The following is an 18,344-nucleotide window of genomic DNA, read 5'->3' on the forward strand; positions in this document are numbered from 1 at the left end:
AACAAGTGATCCCACACCAGACCAGGTTTATTATTAAAACAGCTATATATGAAGAGTCACAGGAAGGACAATAAGGGGAAGCCACTGCCCCTAGGAGTTTTTCTTCTCCAACATGTAGATGCTCAATTCAAATGAATTCCATAACATGTACTGAATGCCTATGTGCAAAGTGCTATACTAGATCACTATACTATTCCCTTTTCAAATACGAGGGGCGAATGGCATAAACGATGGCTTGGGCTGGGTGCAGTGGCACATGCGTACAGTTCCAGCTACTTGGGAGATTGAGCAGGAAGACCACTTGAACCTGCAAGTTCGAGGCCAGTTTAGGTAACATTTCAAGGCCCCATCTCAAAATAACAACAACCAAAAAATCAAGGATGGCTCAGAACCTGCCATTGGCAAGTATCTTAATATTTAAAATAATTTGAATTGTACATATTCAAATCACAACATTATTTTAAAAACTACCCATTCCTTTGTTCTCCCCACAAATCAGGGGAGGTAAACATCTAATCTTGCTTCTTTTGGAATTCTTGGTGTTCTCTAACTCTTTTTGGGAGCTGTCAACTTGCTATGGTTCTTTTAAGCGACAGACTCAAAAAAGCTGTGGGTAGAAGAAAACTCAAGTATTTATGAAATATTTCAATTTGGGTTAACCAACAATTCAATATGGATATTAAAAATTATTATGGGAAATATCTGTTAGTTGAAAACTCTATAAAATACCACAGCTAGTTCCTAATGCAATTATAACAATGTAGAAGTCAAAAAACATTGCTGATAAATCCCACAAACTTTTTCAGCATAGCATATTTACATTCAGGCTTTCAGCAATGGCTTTTCTCAAGAGCTCCTCTTCTTCCTCCTCCTGGCTGTTCACCTCCCTAGCTTCCTGCTCACTCATTTTAAGAGCCAGAGCAAACTGCTCTTCTTCTGTCATCTCTGTAAGAGGATAGGGAAAAGAGAGAAAAGGATACCACAAACAATGAATTAGCTTGGAAACAAAAAATAAACAAACAACAACAACAATAACAAAAACAGAATCCTTAACTTTTAAACTAAGGACACTAAAAGCCATTGAGTACAATTTTGTAATCTAATAAATGAAGAAAACCACAAAAGGTGAAGTGTTGGTCAAGATCATTAGCAACAGTTACAAGAACCCTGGGTAAGCTCCTAAAGATATTGTCTTTGCCTGTGTTGTTCATTATATCTCCAGCATCAGAGAGAATGGCACATGATAAATAATTAATAAATACCTGATGAATGAATAAATACCATACTGCTTTATGCCCAACATTTAACCAGAATAATTCTACTCTTCAGAACCCTCTGATATATCCAATAATGGAGAACATTCCTAGTAACCGTTTTCCATTAAAAATCAATTGTAGTATACTGAAGGAATGTTTGATTCCTAGTCTAGAGCATGAAATATACAAGATGAGCTAGAATATTTTTCAAAGCTGTGAGCAAGATATTCATCAAGACACTACAAGAGTCATATCAAAAGAACTCAGGAGCCAAACTTTAAAAAAAAAAAAAAGAAAGAAACCCTCACTGGAAGTGGAACATCAATAAACAAACACAATAGATATATGCTGAATATATCAAAGAATTGAATAGGCATAATTTGGTTGGGGTAGGAAGAGGTGATTCTGATTTAGACAGTTCCCCAAGTTTATAAGTCAAGAGTTGAGGTCTAATTTAAAGAGCCATTGGCCCCACTGTTTCTATGAGAAGTCTTATACATCAAGATATTCAGTGGATCTTGCCTCCCAAGAATCAATTTTTGTCACCTTAAGGATGATATCACTTCCATTCAGAATGCATGATCCAACCTGTAGTATTTATTGGTATCAAATAAACTTACGGTATTCCTTTATCATTCTTTCTGTGAATGCAGAATCTGAAGTGTTGTCCCCTTTTACAATACTGATACTGTTAATGTGTTATCTTTTCTTTACCTTGATCTGTCTAGTTAGAGGCTTATGCATTTTATCGAACTTTTTAAAGAACCTATTTTTAATTTTTTTCTCAGTTGTATGCTATCTTTTATTTCATTGATTTTTTGCCATATTTCTTTCTTTTCAATAATTTTGGGTTATTTTACTCTCCATATTATCACTTCTTAAAATGGGAAACGTGGATCACTGGTTTTAAGCTTTTCTTCCTCATATAAAGCTATTAATTTCCTTGTAAATGTTGCTTTTGTTGTATTCCACAAATTTTGTATGTTTCCATTTTCATTAAGATCATTTCAAATTCAATTTGGGTATATTTTTTGTTTGGATCCAACTTTAGGGATTCCTTTATCTCTGTTAATTTTGTATTTTTTTAAAATATGTTCAATATTTATATCATGACCTAGAATGACCTGACAATACCCTTCTGCTATTTAAATGCTATTTCTGCTTCTAGAACCCCCTTTTCTGTTCTCTTTGCCTGGCTCATTTCTATTTTCCCTTCAGGGATCAGCTGAAATAGCATTTCCAAACTACCAATTTCTCTAGTTCTCCAGATGAGTTAACTTATATTTTTTTAGCACCTATCTAAATTACAACAACATAATTATTATTAAGTAATCATTTATTTAATGTCTTTAGTGACATATATTCATTTAATATAACAAACGTAACATTCTGGTGCTACATGTTGACAATGGTGGAAGCTTAATATGTGAAGGGGCAGGAGATATACAGGAATTGCCTATACTTTCCACTTATTTTTGTTGTGAACCTAAAAAATAGTCTATTAATAAAAAAATTTTAAAGGTTACCTGGCTAGTTACTCAATAAATATTACTCATGTCTGTCATAAAAGTTATTTGCATTGCAGATTCAATTAAACCTTAAAATTCCTACATGCTTTTTCATAAAACTGAAAATAATTCTGAAATTCATATGAAAATACTAAAATTTATATGGAAATGCAAAAAATCTGGAATAGCCAAAGTATTTATTTATATTTATTTAATATAAATACTAATCTTTAAAAAGAATAAAGACAGAGAAATTACTCTGACATCAAAACTTGGTATACTTACTAATCAAGATAGTATAGCTGTGGCCTAAGTATCAAACAGATCACTGAAACAAAGTTGACAGGAAACACTCATACAAATAATTTTCTATAAAGGTTCCAAGGCTATCTCAAAGCACAAAGGAAAGTTTTTTCAATAAACATGGCAGAATAACTGAAAAACTATGGAAAAAAATAAAACTGATAACTATTTTAAACCACATCTGAAAATTATTTTAGGTATATACCTAAACACAAAAGTAGAACCTCAAATTCATAAAAGGAAGTTTTGCAATCCCAGGGTGGGCAGAGATTTCTTAGACGAAATCCAAAAAATAGACACAGAAATTAAAATCTTCTGCTTATCAAAAGACACTACTGAAAAAAAAAATGAATAGGCAAGTCACAGCATTAGAGAAACTATTTGTAATACTACCATAAAAAACTTTATAACTCACTAATAAAGACAGATGACCCAATTTTTTAAAAAAGGAGTAGACACTTCACAAAGTAAAATATGCAACACAGTGCAAGAACACATAAAAAAAAGTGCTCATTATTCATCAGGAAAATACAAATTAAACAAGAAAGAGAGATTGCTACATACATAACAGAATACATAAAAAAGTCTGACAATGGGGCTGAGGTTGTGGCTCAGTAGTAGCACACTCACCTGGCATGCGTAGGCACAGGGTTTGATCTTTAGCACCACATAAAAATAAATAAATAAATAAAATGAAGGTATTGGCAAAAAAAAAAAAAAAAAAGACAACAACATCAAATGTTCTTAAGACTATAGAGCAACTGGAATGTTCATAGACTGCTTCAGGGAGTAGTCAGTTTGGAAAATTGGCAATTTGTTATAAAATTAAAATACACCTACACTATGACCCAACAACAAAAAATATGTCCAAAAGATGATTTATACAAGACTGTCTGTAGAAGTTTTACACATAATAGGAAAAAACTAGAAATACTGTAAACTTCTATCAATGGGATAACAGATTTTAGAAACTAGTAGGTTTGGCTGGGGTTGTAGCTTAGTGGTAGAGCACTTGCGTAGCACATTCAGGGCCCTATATAAAAAAAGTACCACATTAAAAAAGTTGTTGTTTAAAAAAAAAAACTGGTAAAAGAGCATCCACACTGGGAAGTGGCCTGGTAGACGGTGTTGGAGCCCCAGGGAGATGAGGAAGGTATCCACATAGGTGAGGAGGTGGCAGAGGAGATGGAGAGTCAGTAGTATATGAAGGGACTAATGAAATAATAAATTAAGACTAACAGAAAACAGGTTTTTGTCTTCAGAGGAGTGACATATTTAGAAAGAATCACAAGTATTGGAATAAAAGAATCAACATAAACTCATTCTTTTAATATAAATATAAAAATAAATGTAGATATAAATACGGTTCTACATATATGTAGGTAGGTATATATGTATTTACATGTATCTACACCCTAGCTTTATACGCTAAGAAGGACCAGGAACAACAACACTCATACCAATGAGCTTTCTTAGAGCCAAATCTTGGCTTCCAGATATCATTTTTCAAAAAAATTAAGGCTCTGAAATGGCTGATTCCAAGGGTGAAGAAAGGAAGGCTCAAAATAAGCCTAGAACATCTTCTTGTACCAGAAAGCAGGATGAGTGTTCAAGAAAGATGGGTTAGGTCAAATGGGGACATAAGCTGGCTTCATTCTAAATGGCCTCCATTGGCCAAATTGCGGACAGTTTAGCATTGTATAAGTTGGACCCTCCAAAAAACAGACACTGAGATGGAGTAAGATAGAATATACTGAGGTAAGGGTTGTAAGGACTGTAAAAGAGAAAAGAAATTGGAAGCAGAATTAGGCAGAAAATCCAGTATCCATAAAAGAAAAGAGGAAAGGAAGTAAGAATAGGCAAGGAGAGCCTCAGCAATGCAGGCCTGATATATAGCCAACTCCGCAGGGAGCTCCGGAGCAGACTGATCACTAGAAGAATTTTATTTTGGAGAGAAATAGCCTGACCCTAGTTTGTGTGTCATGCTTAGTCACTGCCTACTGGCTGCCTGGTAAGAGCCTAGCCTCAGCTCTGAAGTTGAAGCAGATCCTAAACATGCTGAAACCGGAAGCTATCAACTAACTATACTCTTTGCAGCTGAACAGCAAGCTCCTTCTTGAAAGGAAATCCATATAGCATACTTCTATGGCTGCCACATGCATAAAAATAATGATAATAAGAGATTATAACCCACTGACTAAAATAAAGAAAAACATGAATCCAAAACAAATATAAATAAAAGAACTGAAAATTTTATAAGGAATGATTTATTTACCTAGATTCAAAATAACTCCTTACAAAGTACATATTAATTACAAAAAGGAAAACAGTAGCTCTATAGTGCAGAAATCTGATAAAACTACCTTAATCATGTAATCACAGTGAATACCATCAGTAAGACAAATTGAAAGTATACACCACCTTACAAACTATAATAAAAAGCAAAATAGTAGCCAGGTGTGGTGCATACGCCCGTAATCCCAGCAACTCGAGAGGCTGAGGCAGGAGGATTGCAGGTTCAAGAACAGCCAGCCTTAGCAACTTAGCATGGCCCTAAGCAACTTAATGAGACATGGTCTCAAAATGAATAAAACAGGTTGGGGATCTGACTCAGTGGTTAAGTACCCTTGGATTCAATCCTGGTATTCCCCCACACACACACTCCCCCTGGAGTAGGGGGAACAGGATCAGTTCTGTGAAATAACTACCAAAGACCATATCCTGAGTTTATATCAATAGTTTACAAAAAACAATTAAGGAGCATCTTACAAGATAACTGGCCTATCATCTTAGAAAGAATCAAGCTCATAAAGGTCCAGACTGAAGGAGCAACATAAAAGAAAACATGTGATTGCTATGAAAGATAACTGGGAAAACTTAAACTGGGCTGAGGATTACATGGTAGTAATATATCAATGTTAAATTCCTGATTTTGATGTTTTTATTATGAATATGTAGGGAAATATTATTGTTTACATAAATACCCACTAAAATATATACAGAGAAAATAGACTATTATGCCTAAAGAAGTTCAACACACACACAAAAAAAACTACTTGCATGATTTCATTTGCATCAAGTTCACCAACAATGAACACACTAATTAATGATGGAAATCAGAAAGTGGTTGTCTCTGGAGATGTACAGGGTAGGAGGTAAGAAAATTATTAGAAAGAGAAAACAGAATTTTGGGAGGTGACAAATTTTCATATCCTTGATTTGAGTGATGCTTATAAGGGTATATATGACTGTCAAAACTCACTAAATAATACTTTTTAGGATATGTATTTTTATATAAATTATAATTTTTAAGAACAGTCAAAAACTAGTGCAAGAAAGACACAAAATTATTTTTCAATTCAAGGAATATTTCATTTCCTCTTACTTTACTATAAGAAGTAGAAATAATTATGTCTCACTGTTTTTTCCCTGTGTTTTTTTTCCTTTCTCGTTCTACTTTACCTTGATCGGCCTGGATTGGTCTTTTTCTTTTTAGATCTCACAACTTATCAACATTCTAGCAGTAATGAATTTAAAATCAAATATCCCTGGAAAGACTCAATCATGTATTATAATGAGAACACTATTCCCAAACATTCTCCAGCCCAGGTGTAACACATTGAAAGACTGAGTAACATTAATCATATAAGTATAAACAAAACTTAACAAGTTAGATGGTTTCTAATAAAATTTAAATAATGAGAAGAAAATATGACAATTTCTGATATGAAAACCCCTCACCTATAATTAGGTGGAAATAATAAAACTAAAACTAAAACAAATAACAAATACTAACCTGAAAGAATATGAGCAAAGCAGCCTGGGAAGAGAAGTAAACTAGAAATTTTGTCCTGGGCTGGAGTTGAAGAGGAAAAGAGTCTGTACATTTCAGAGCAGAAGGACCAAAGTTTTGCTCCCTAATGCCCTGAGGCAGGTTCAAGGGCCTGAACAAGAATGGCTATGTAGGGGCTGGGATTGTGGCTCAGTGGTAGAGCGCTCGCCTAGCATAGGGAGACCCGGAGTTCGATCCTCAGCACCACATAAAAATAAAGGCATTGTGTTGTGTCCATCTACACCTAAAAAAAAATAAAATAAAATAAATGTTAAAAAAAAAAGAATGGCTATGTTGACATATCTGGGAGAAAGAACCAAGTCTCACAAGAGATCTCTCTATGGCAAGAATAAAGAGCAGACAGCTTTCAGATCCAAAGAGAACTTATGGATAGATCCCATGGATGTCTCAGAGATTGCCTGAGTTTTGACCAATGCCCCAAGGGGTCCCCCTCTGATACCATGTTATAGCATAAGACTCTACAATTGTGACTCAAGCTAGGAGAAAGGATACAGCACTCTTAGGAATGAATGAGGTTAAATTTCTACCAGTCATATGAAATGTGGTATGGAACTGTAGATTAAATTTAAATACTTGATAATTCTCCAACAAGTTAAACATACTTATATTATGACCTGGCAATTCCACTCCTGGATGTATACCAAAAAGAACTGAAAACAGATGTTCAAATAAAAACTTTTACATATATGTTCACAGTAGCATTATCCACAATAACCAAAAGGTAAGGATAAAAACAAATGTCTCAGATTGGGGTTGTAGCTTTAAGGATAAAAACAAATGTCTCAGATTGGGGTTGTAGCTTAGTGGTAGAGCCTTGCCTAACAGATGTGAGGCACTGGGTTTGATCCTCAGCACCACATAAAAATAAAATAAGGTATTATGTCCACCTACATCTAAAAAATAAATGTCAAAAAAAAAGAAGTATTACAAGTTCAAGGCCAATATAGTTGATTTAGGAAGACCCTGTCTCTAAATAAATAAATAAATAATGAAGATCTGATTCATATTACAATATGAACTATAAAAAACTCTTCAAAGTGAAAGTTAGGCACAAAATACCACATTTTTGTATGTTACATTTAGATGAAATTTCCAGAATAGGCAAATCCACAGTGACAGAAAGGGGCTGTGACTGGGAGAAGAAGAAATAGAAAGTGACTATTTAATGGACAGTAACAAAAACAGTTTTATCAATTAGATTATGCTGAGGTTGGAAAACACTGTGGATGTACTAAATATCATGAATAGTATACTTTAAGGTTAAAATGGTAAGGCTCATCTTATGTATATTTTATCAAATTTTAAAAACTTACTGATTAGAATAAATTTTAGAAATTTTTTTTTAAATTGCTATCATTCAAAAAAAACAAAAGATAAATAACTAAGCAATCAATGGTACACACTTGTAATCCCAGTGACTCCAGAGGCTGAGGCAAGAAAATCTATAGTTCATGGTCAGCCTCGGCAACTTAGTTAGACCCTGTCTCAAAAAATTAAAAAAGCCCAGTGGTAAAGAGCCCCTGGGTTCAATCCCCAGTACCAAAAAATAAAATTAAAAAATAAAGAACTAGGACTGGGGTTGTGGCTTAGAAGTAGAGCGCTCGCTAGCACGCAGGAGGCACTGGGTTTGATCCTCAGCATTACATAAAAAAGAAATAAAGATATTACGACCACCTATAACTAAAAAATAAATATATATTTAAAAAAATACTAGGGCTGGGGATGTGGCTCAAGCGGTAGCACGCTCGCCTGGCGTGCGTGCGGCCCGGGTTCGATCCTCAGCACCACATACAAACAAAGATGTGTCCGCCGAAAACTAAAAAATAAATATTAAAATTCTCTCTCTCTCTCTCTAAAAAAAAAAAAAAAATACTAAAGAACTAAGCAATGAAAAAATCAATTATACAGCAATGGGAAAAAATAATGTAATGGGGAGAAATCAATCCTCCACTTATATATATAAATCAAATAATATTACAGTGAAGATTATGGGACAAAATGTAATAAGCATTTTAACAAGGCACTAGCAAAAATATTTCTAACAAAAATCTATGTGAGTGAAGGGAAGGAAGAAAAACTGTAAGAATATTAATTACTTCATTTTTCTTATTGTCAATACTCTTATTTTTCTTAACCAAAAAAGGAATTTAAGAATCTATTGTTGGCAGGGCATAGTGGCTCACACCTGTAATTCCAGTGACTCAGGAGGCTGAGGCAGGAGGATGGCAAGTTCAAACCCAGCCTCAGCAACTTAGTGAGGCCCTAAGCACACAGCGAGTCCCTGTCTCTAATAAAATATAAAAAAGGGCTGGGAGGGGACCTGGGGTTGTGGCTCAGCGGTAGAGCACTCACCTAGCATGTGCAATCGATCCTCGGCACAGCATAAAAATAAATAAATAAAATAAAGGTACTGTGTGTTCGACTATGACTAAATTTTATATAAAAAGGTGAATATAAAAGGTGAGGGTGTTCGGGGTGTGGCTCAGTGGTTAAGTGCGGCTGGGTTCAATACCTGGTACCAAAAAAAAAAAAACAAAATTAAAAAAAGAATCTATTGTTTCATATGGAAAAAAATTATCTGTATTTTCAGCATATATGCGTCATTAATTCATTTTTCCTCTATAAAATCAAACTCACAACTTTTGCATTGGACAAAATGCATAGATACTTGCTATTAAGGATGGCAGACTAAGCATAAACATCTAATTTCATTCTCTGCCCCAAATTCCTAACATTTAAGCATTAAGGGAGGTCTTTTTGTTTTGTTTTTGTCTCTTTTTTTCCCCAGAAAAACTAGTACTAATCCTTCTCAAACTTCTCAAAACATTGAAGAGGCAAGAAAACTTCTTAACTCATTCTATGAGGCCAGTTTTACCCTGATAGCAAAAGTCAGACAAGGTAAGGTGCAGTGGCACACGCCTGGCCTGTAATCCTAGGGACTCGGGAGGCTAAGGCAGGAGGATCAAGATTTGAAAGCCAGCCTCAGCAACTTATCGAAGCCCTAAGCAACTCAGTGAGACTGTCTCTAAATACAAAAAAGGGCTGGGAATGTGTCTTGGTGGTTAAGTGTCCCTGACTTGAATCCCTGGTACCAAAAAAAAAGACAAGGTGGACACAAGAAACCACAAGCCAATATCCCTTATAAACATTAATGTAAAAATCCTCAACAAAATACCAGTAAACCAATTCAGCCACATAATAAAAGATTAAATACCATGACAAAGTGTGATTCATTCCTGAAATGAAAGTATAAGTCAAAATGTAAAAATTGACCAATGTAATACACCACAATTAACTGAAAGGAAAAAACAAAACACACAAGACAGAAAAGGGATCTAATATAATTCAACACCCTTTCATGATAAAAACACTCAACAACTAAAGAAGGAAACTACCTCAAAATAATGAAAGCTATATCTGAAAAATCACAGTGAATATAATAATAAAGAGGGAAAGATTATAAGGCTTTTTCTCGAAGACCAGGAACAAGGCAAGGATGCATGCCTTTACCACTTCTATTTCAACATAATACTAAAGATTCCAGCCAGAGCAATTAGACCAGAAAAAGTAGAGAAAGCTGGAAAGGAAGGAATAAAATCATCTCTATTCACAGATTCTATCTTATATGTAGATAACCCTAAAACTTCCACACAAAAAAAAGTTAGAATTAATAACTGAATCCAGCAATGTAACAGGATACAAAATCAACACACAAAAATCACTTGTATTTCTATATACTAACAACAATCATAAAAAGAAATTACAAAAACAATTCCACATATAATAACATCAAAAAGAATAAAATACTTAGGAATTAACTAAGGAGGTAAAACTCTTGTTTAATGAAAACTACAAAACATTGTTAAAAGAAATTAAAGGCAGCATTAATAAATGAAAATATGTCCCAAGTTCATGGATTAGAAACCTAATAATGTTAAGATGCCACTACAATCCAAACAATCTGCAGATTCAACACAATCACCCCTTAGCAGAAAACCAATTACACTTTTTAGAGAAGTAGAAAGACCCATTCTAAAATTCATATGCAATCTCAGGGGACTCTGAATAGCCAAAACAATCTTTTAAAAAAAAAGGACAAATCTAGAGGATTCAAACTTCTTGATTTTAAAAAATTACTACAAAGCTCCAGTCAAAACAGTGTGGTCCTAGAATAAAAATAGGCATGTAGTCTAATGGAATAGAATAAAGAGCCCAGAAACAAACTCTTATATACATGTCAAACAGTGCCAAAACCATTCAGTAGGGAATGGTCAGTTTTTCCAACAAATGATGATGGGTAAACCAAATAGCCATGTATCAAAGAATGAAGTTGAACTCTTACCTAAAAAATATATACAAAAATTAACTTGGGCTGGGGTTGTGGCTCAGGAGTAGAGCACTTGAGTAGCACATATAAGGTACTGGGTTCGATATCCAGCACCACATAAACAAACTAAATAAAATAAAAGTATTGTGTTAATCTACAACTAAAAAAATATTTTTAAAAAAATTAACTCAAGAGTTGGGAATGTGGCTTAGTGGTTAACACCTACCTAGAGCATGCAAGGCCCTGGATTCAGTCACCAGTACTAAAAATAAATAAATAATTCAAATTGGACCAAAGACTTAAATGTTAAGACCTAAAACTACAAAATTCAGAAGAAAATATGGACAAAGCATCACAACAATAGATTTGACACTATTTTCTTGAGTTGATACCAAAGGCACAGGCAACAACAACAAAAAAATAGATAAACTTTATTTTATGAAGGTTAAAAACTTTTGTGCATCAATAGTGTAAGAAGACAAGTCATGCTGGGGACATAGCTTAAAACTGGAAGACTTAAAGAAGGATCCAGTCATTGTCCTGACTGACTCCATTTTATCACTCTGACCTGTTCTCTTTAAGATTTTTCTTCTTTGCAGCTTCCTACAGGCAATCATCTCATGATGGGAACAGAAACTGCCTGGTTCAATCCCTTATGCTAGGAGGATGCCAGCAGGGAGCCAATAGGACCCTACAACACCAGACCTGCCACCAAACTGACCAAGACTGTTATGCTTATGCATACCTCTTGTCCCCCTGGATTAGTCTCTCTCCTATAAAATCCTGAAGCTGTTATCAGACCAGGGAGACAGTTTTCCAGACCAGCTGTCTCCTAGACTGGCCAACTGACATAAACTCCTTTTATTTCCCACTTTTCTCTATTAACTGAACTCTAAAGGAAGTGAGTAGACCCTGGCCACAGACTCCAATAGTATGTTGACAATACATAAGGCCCTGAGTTGAATCCCCAATACAACAATAAAAAGGTGACCCACAGAATGGGAGAAAATATTTGCAAATCATCATATATCTGATAGGGATTAAAATCCAGAATATATAGGTGACTCCAAAAACTCAATCATCAAAACAACAACAACAAAAAATGGTCAAAGAACTTGTACAATGGCCAATAAGTACATGGAAAGATGTTTAACATCACTAATCATTAGGGAAATGTAAAACCAAGCTACAATAAGATACCACTTTATATTCATTAGTATGGCTACTACCAAAACAAAAAGAAAAAAAGCATTGACAAAGATGTGGAGAAATTAGAACCTTTATATACTGCTAGTAGAAATGTAAATATGGTACAGCCATTATATAAAAGTATGATAGTTCCTTAAAAAAAAATTAAATAGAGTTACCATGTGATCCAGCAATTCTACTTCTGGTTATATACCTAAAAGAAATGAAAGCAGGGTCTCAAAAAGATATTTGTACACACATGTTCATAGCAGGTGTTGATTGGTTGGTGAAAATGTAACCAGAGGGGCTGGGGATGTGGCTCAAGTGGTAGCGCGCTCGCCTGGCATGCGTGCGGCCCGGGTTCGATCCTCAGCACCACATACAAACAAAGATGTTGTGTCCACCGAAAAATAAATAAATATTTAAAAAAAAAAAAAAAGAAAATGTAACCAGAGGCTCACAAGAACTTAATCCTATATTTGCCAAGGATGCAGTGATTCGTTTTTGCTAACCTAGTGTTACCTGTGATTTTTTTTCTATAAAACTACTTCGAAAACAAGAATCAAATGTGTTCTTTTTCCTCAAGTAAATATTTTATAACACTTTTGTAGAGATGAATGTGAAAGGTGATTAATATAAAAACGGAGTGATAAATACACAAACTATGTAAATAACGCAAGAACAATATTGCTATTGTCAGAAGAACAGCCCTAATGACAAAATAAAACTGAGCAGGCAGTGGCTTATACTTAGACTTCAACTTGTTGAGATTTCACATGTGAAAGATTTAGAGAAAGTCTATGGAAAAGGCATGAGAGTCTTCTGGGAAACATAAGGCTCACCATATAATGTAAGCATTAGGCTGTGATGTAAAGAACTTTTCATCTGGCAGGAATGAGACTGGGGAAGGTGGCTTGTGTATTTCTTGTTTTTAAGATCACTATGACCTATGCTCAGCTTTTACAAATAGGATAAAACAGAATCTTCTATGGGGATACCTAAATGTCTTTAGAAATGTGTAACCTTCAGTTCTTAAACTTTGTTATTATTTACGATTTCCTCCTCATCATTTTCTTTTTTTTTTTGGGGGGGGGGCACCAGGGATTGAACTCTGGGGCACCTCAGCCACTGAGCCACATCCCCAGCCCTATATTGTATTTTTACTAGACACAGGGTCTCACTGAGTTGCTTGGCACCGCACTTTTTTGCTGATGCTGGCTTTGAACTTGAGATCCTTCTGCCCCAGCCTCCCAGCCACTGGGATTGCAGGCATATACCATCGTACCTGGCTCTTCTTATCATTTTCTATCTTTTTTTTTTCCCCCTAGAATTCTGGGGTAGTAGGGACAGACAGTTGTTGTTTAGTGTAGAATTTCAGTTTTATAAGATGAAAAGTTATACAGAAGGAAAATAGTGATGCTTGTACAAAACCATGTATGTATTTAATATCACTAACTATATAAACGGCTAAAATGATAAATTTTGTATATTTAAACACAATTTAAAAATTAGAGCTGGACATCATGGCGCTCACCTGTAATCCTAGCTACTCAAGAAGTAGCAGAAAGATCACAAGGTTGAGGCCAGCCTGAACAACTTTTAGTAAGACTCTATCTCAAATTTTTAAAAAAGTTTTAAAATGGGCTATAGATACAGCTCAGTGGTAGAGAGCCTGCCTACTGTGAAATCCTAGGTTCAATTTCCCATACCACAATGAAGAAGGAGGGACTGGCAACTTAAAACTGTTCCCTAATGGCAATTTAAAAATATTCCATGGCCAGGGTTATAGCTCAATGGTAGAATGCTTACCTAGCATGCGTGAGGCACCGGGTTCGATCCCCAGAACGACATAAAAAAAAATAAACCAATAAAATAAAGGCACTGTGTCCATCTACAACTAAAAGTATACATTTTTAAAACAAATAAAATAAAAATATTCCATAATGTGTTTATGCCATAATATATTGTACCCACTACTCTACTATAATACAATCAGGTTGTTTTCTATATCTAGTCATTTTTAAAATGCTACAAATGGGCTGGGGTTGTAGCTGATAAAATGCTTGCCTCACACATGTTCCATCCTCAGAACCACATAAAAATAAATAAAATAAAGGTATGCATCCATTTACAACTTTTAAAAAATGCTACAATATTTTTTTTAAATCTTCAAAGATCATTCATTAAGATAATGCTCTACACCCTCCCTCATACACACATATAGGGGCAGATAGTGATAGTTGTGTGTGTGTGTGTGTGTGTGTGCGCGCACACACACACACACACACACACACACACAAAGTTCTTAAACCTTAAGCAGTTAAGAAAAAGAAACTACCAGATATCAAAGAAAGCCCTCTAATGTGAAGGACTAAAATTTGAAAAAATAAGTTGAAGGAAAAAATAGCTTCAATAATTATTAATATCCTCAGGCAAATAAGACATTATTATATCTATGAGACAAGTTTAGGATATCATTAATGGGGGGGAAAAGAACATCAGGAAACAATAAGGAACTGCTAAAATTAAAACTAGAAGTAGAATTTTAAAAACCACTGTATGTATTGAAAGATAAAAATTGAGGATATATACTGTGTTTCATAACTGAACTTATAGCCAACAGCACTATAACTCATGTCTGAATGAAGTTTTTACTTAACATACCTTTTCTCCATAAAGTACATCACAGTTTCTTGCACTTTAGGAACATTTGACAGCATTACACTTAAGGATCATTTCAAATAGTGAAATCATCAAGAAAAAAACATGAAAATGCAAAAAATGTGGCACTAAATAGACTGCAAAAAGAACACATTGATAGTCTTAAGAACTAAAACAGAGGGTACAGCATCACTCTGCTCAGCCTCACCTGGGGAATGTGCACATCAGACAACTCAAAAAATCTTTGCCTAAGCATGTTCCCTAATGATCACAAGAACTAAAAGTACTAATTTTAGGTTTCTAAATAAATTTTAGCAAATAGGCAAATTTGCAAATGCTAAATTTACAAATAATAAGGATCAACTGTACATATAAACCTATCTTTACGAAATTACTTACATCCAAACTATCTATATCTATGCATACATGTCAGAAATAATCACCTAACTAATGTCCATTAAGTTATTTCTAAGGTAATGGATTTTGCATGATATTCTTTTTTACTTTCTTCTTTGTGCTATATTTATTTATTGGTAATGGGTACTAGGGATTGAACTCAGGACATTATGCAGGCTTCTACCACTGAACTACATCTCTGGCCCTTTTTTAACTTTAGTTTGAGACAGGGTCTCACTAAGTTGTTCAGGTTGGCCTTAAACTTGCAATCCTCCTTGCCTCAGCCTCCCAAGCAGCTGGGATTACAGATGTGTGTCACCATGTCCAGTCTTAATAAATTTTTTTAAATTGAAGCTCTATCATTTTTATTAAGAATAAATATTATATCAATATTATATTTTTCTGTAACATGTTCATCTCAGAGCTTTAAAAAAGTTCAATAGTTCTTTCTTTTTCTATGTAGGAAAATACACATTTATATGCTAGTATTCAAAGATATGATATCGTTAGTCATAACAGTAAACTATATAATAATGAGAATATAACCACTGACTCTGAAAAACATTATTTTGCTATATTAGGCTCCTAAAAGAAAAACTGACATTAATGAATCCTTATTGTCAAAAATGTCATTATTTGATTAACATTATTTTTGCACAGTTGTACTTATTTTGAATCTAAGTTTATCAACCCTAACACTATTGACATTTTGGGAAAGGCAATTTTTTGTGTGTGGAGACTACCTTTGTATTGTGGGATGGATAGTATAATGCCTGGCTTCTTCCCACTAGAGGCCAGTAGCACGCGCCATCCCTCCAAGTTGTGGCAACCAAAAATATCTCTAGATTACCACGTTTCAAGTGGGGGGCAAAACAGTGAGTACCACTGTTTTAAATAAGTTACTTAAATCCAGATGGATTATAATAGACTCTTTTAAAAATTCTACTTGAGGGCAGGGGTTGTGGCTCAGTGGTAGAGCGCTCACCTAGCATGTGTGAGGTCCTGGGTTCGATGCTCAACACCACATATAAATAAATAAAATAAAGATATTGTGCCCAGCTAAAAAATAAATATTTAAAAAAAATTCTACTTGAATAAAACATCTCAGATATAGGATCCAACGAATAAACCAGCTCTGACTCTAATTGAGTATCAATGAGGGGACATAAAATTCAGACCGGCAACCAAAATATGTAAGTATAAACCCTACTGTTTCAGTTAAGTTTGCATCACTGTGACCAAAATACCTGACAAAAACAACTTAGAGGAGGGAAAATTTATTTGATGATAACAGTTTCATTGGTCTCAAATTCAGAATAAAAAATAAAAGCTCAGTGGTAAAGAGGTGGTCCTGGTTGTTAAATCCTCAATACAAAACATATATATATATATATATATATATATATATATATATATATTAAAAAATACACACACACACACACACATGAATATATTCATAGCCACATTAGTCACAATAACCCAAAAGTAGAAACAACACCAATATCCATCAAATCATGAAAGAATAAACAAAATGTGGTATAGAAATGTAATGAAATATTATTTGGCAATGAGGGAATGAAATACTGACACATACTAAAACATGGATGAACCTGAAAACATTATGCTAGGTGAAAAAAATCAATTACAAAAGACCTCATATGATTCCATTTATATGCAAGGTCTAGAATAGCAAATTTATAAACAAATAATCTATAGGAAGTAGACTGGAGTTGTCTAGGGATAGGAAAGATGAAGGGTTTTGTATGACTGGCAAGGATACAAGGTTTCTTTCTTGGAAGATAAAAATTCTAGAATTAGATTGTGGTAACAGCAGCATAACACTGTTAATATACTTAAAAACACTGTATGCTTTAAATGGGTGAATTATATATGAATTATATCTCAATAAAGAAGTTAACCCAAAATAGAGAAATGAAGACATTTTCAGACAAAGAGAATTTTTTTGCTAACAGAACTATACTACAGTAAGTGTGCAAAGAAGCTTTTGTGGCAGAAAGACTATGACACAGGAAAGAAACCTAGATGTAAGTAAGGAAATAAACAGTTCTTAAAAGGGCATAAATAAATGGGGCTAGGGTCATAGCTCAGTGGTACAGCACTTGCCTTGCATGCATGAGGCCCTGGGTTCGATCCTCAGCACCACACAAAAATAAATAAATAAAATTTGTATCCATCTACAACTAAAAAAAAGTTTTTTTTAAAAAAGGGCATAAATAAAGCAAAGTATAGAATTTCTAATTGTTTATTTTCATTGTTATAAAAGACAATCAACTATCAAAAGTAAAACAGTATCAACAGCTTATATGCTTATAAAAGGAAAATGTATAGTATAACAAAGGGGGATAAAAAGGAATTGGGTATATTCTATTGAAAAGTCTTTATACTACATGTGAAGATATATAACATATTTTCAAGGTGACTAAGTAAATACGTGTGCTATAAACCCTAGGGCAACCTCTTAATATTTTTTAAAAGATATAAATAATTAGCCAATAGCAGTGATGGCACATGCCTATAATCCCAGTGGCTTGGGAGGCTGAGGGAGGAGGATTCAAAGTTCAAAACCAGCCTCAGCAATGGTGAGACACTAAGCAACTCAGTGAGACTCTGTCTTCTAAATAAAATACAAAATAGGGCTGGGGATGTGGCTCAGTGGTCAAGTGCCTCTTAGTTCTATCCCCAGTACCACCCCAAAAAAATCAGCCAATAGCAGAAATAAAATGAAATCAAAATAATATTCAACAAGTACAAAAGTGGGCAGAAAAAAAAAGTGAAACAAAAAAACAATATAAATAAACATCTTTCAAAAGGGTAAATTTTAATCCAACCAC

General features: G+C 34.3%; 1 protein-coding gene across 6 annotated transcripts in view; it reads right to left on the bottom strand.

The window, feature by feature from the left end:
- Positions 1–18,344, bottom strand: part of Uimc1 (ubiquitin interaction motif containing 1) — a 134,583-nt gene that overhangs the window by 59,708 nt on the left and 56,531 nt on the right. For 4 of the 6 annotated variants that reach the window (XM_058586619.1, XM_058586617.1, XM_058586621.1 and 1 more), the window contains one exon: positions 821–945. In XM_058586619.1, the coding sequence (XP_058442602.1) occupies positions 821–945 (125 nt within the window). Of the gene's footprint in view, positions 1–820; positions 946–6,863; positions 7,144–12,614; positions 12,650–18,344 lie in introns of all 6 variants that reach the window. The other 2 variants (XM_058586620.1, XM_058586622.1) reach the window with 2 other exon arrangements.

The sequence above is a fragment of the Marmota monax genome, unplaced genomic scaffold (genome assembly GCF_021218885.2).
Source record: "Marmota monax isolate L192 unplaced genomic scaffold, Marmota_monax_Labrador192_F-V1.1 WCK01_AAM20220418_F8-fsc00196, whole genome shotgun sequence".
Classification (NCBI taxonomy): Eukaryota; Metazoa; Chordata; class Mammalia; order Rodentia; family Sciuridae; genus Marmota; species Marmota monax.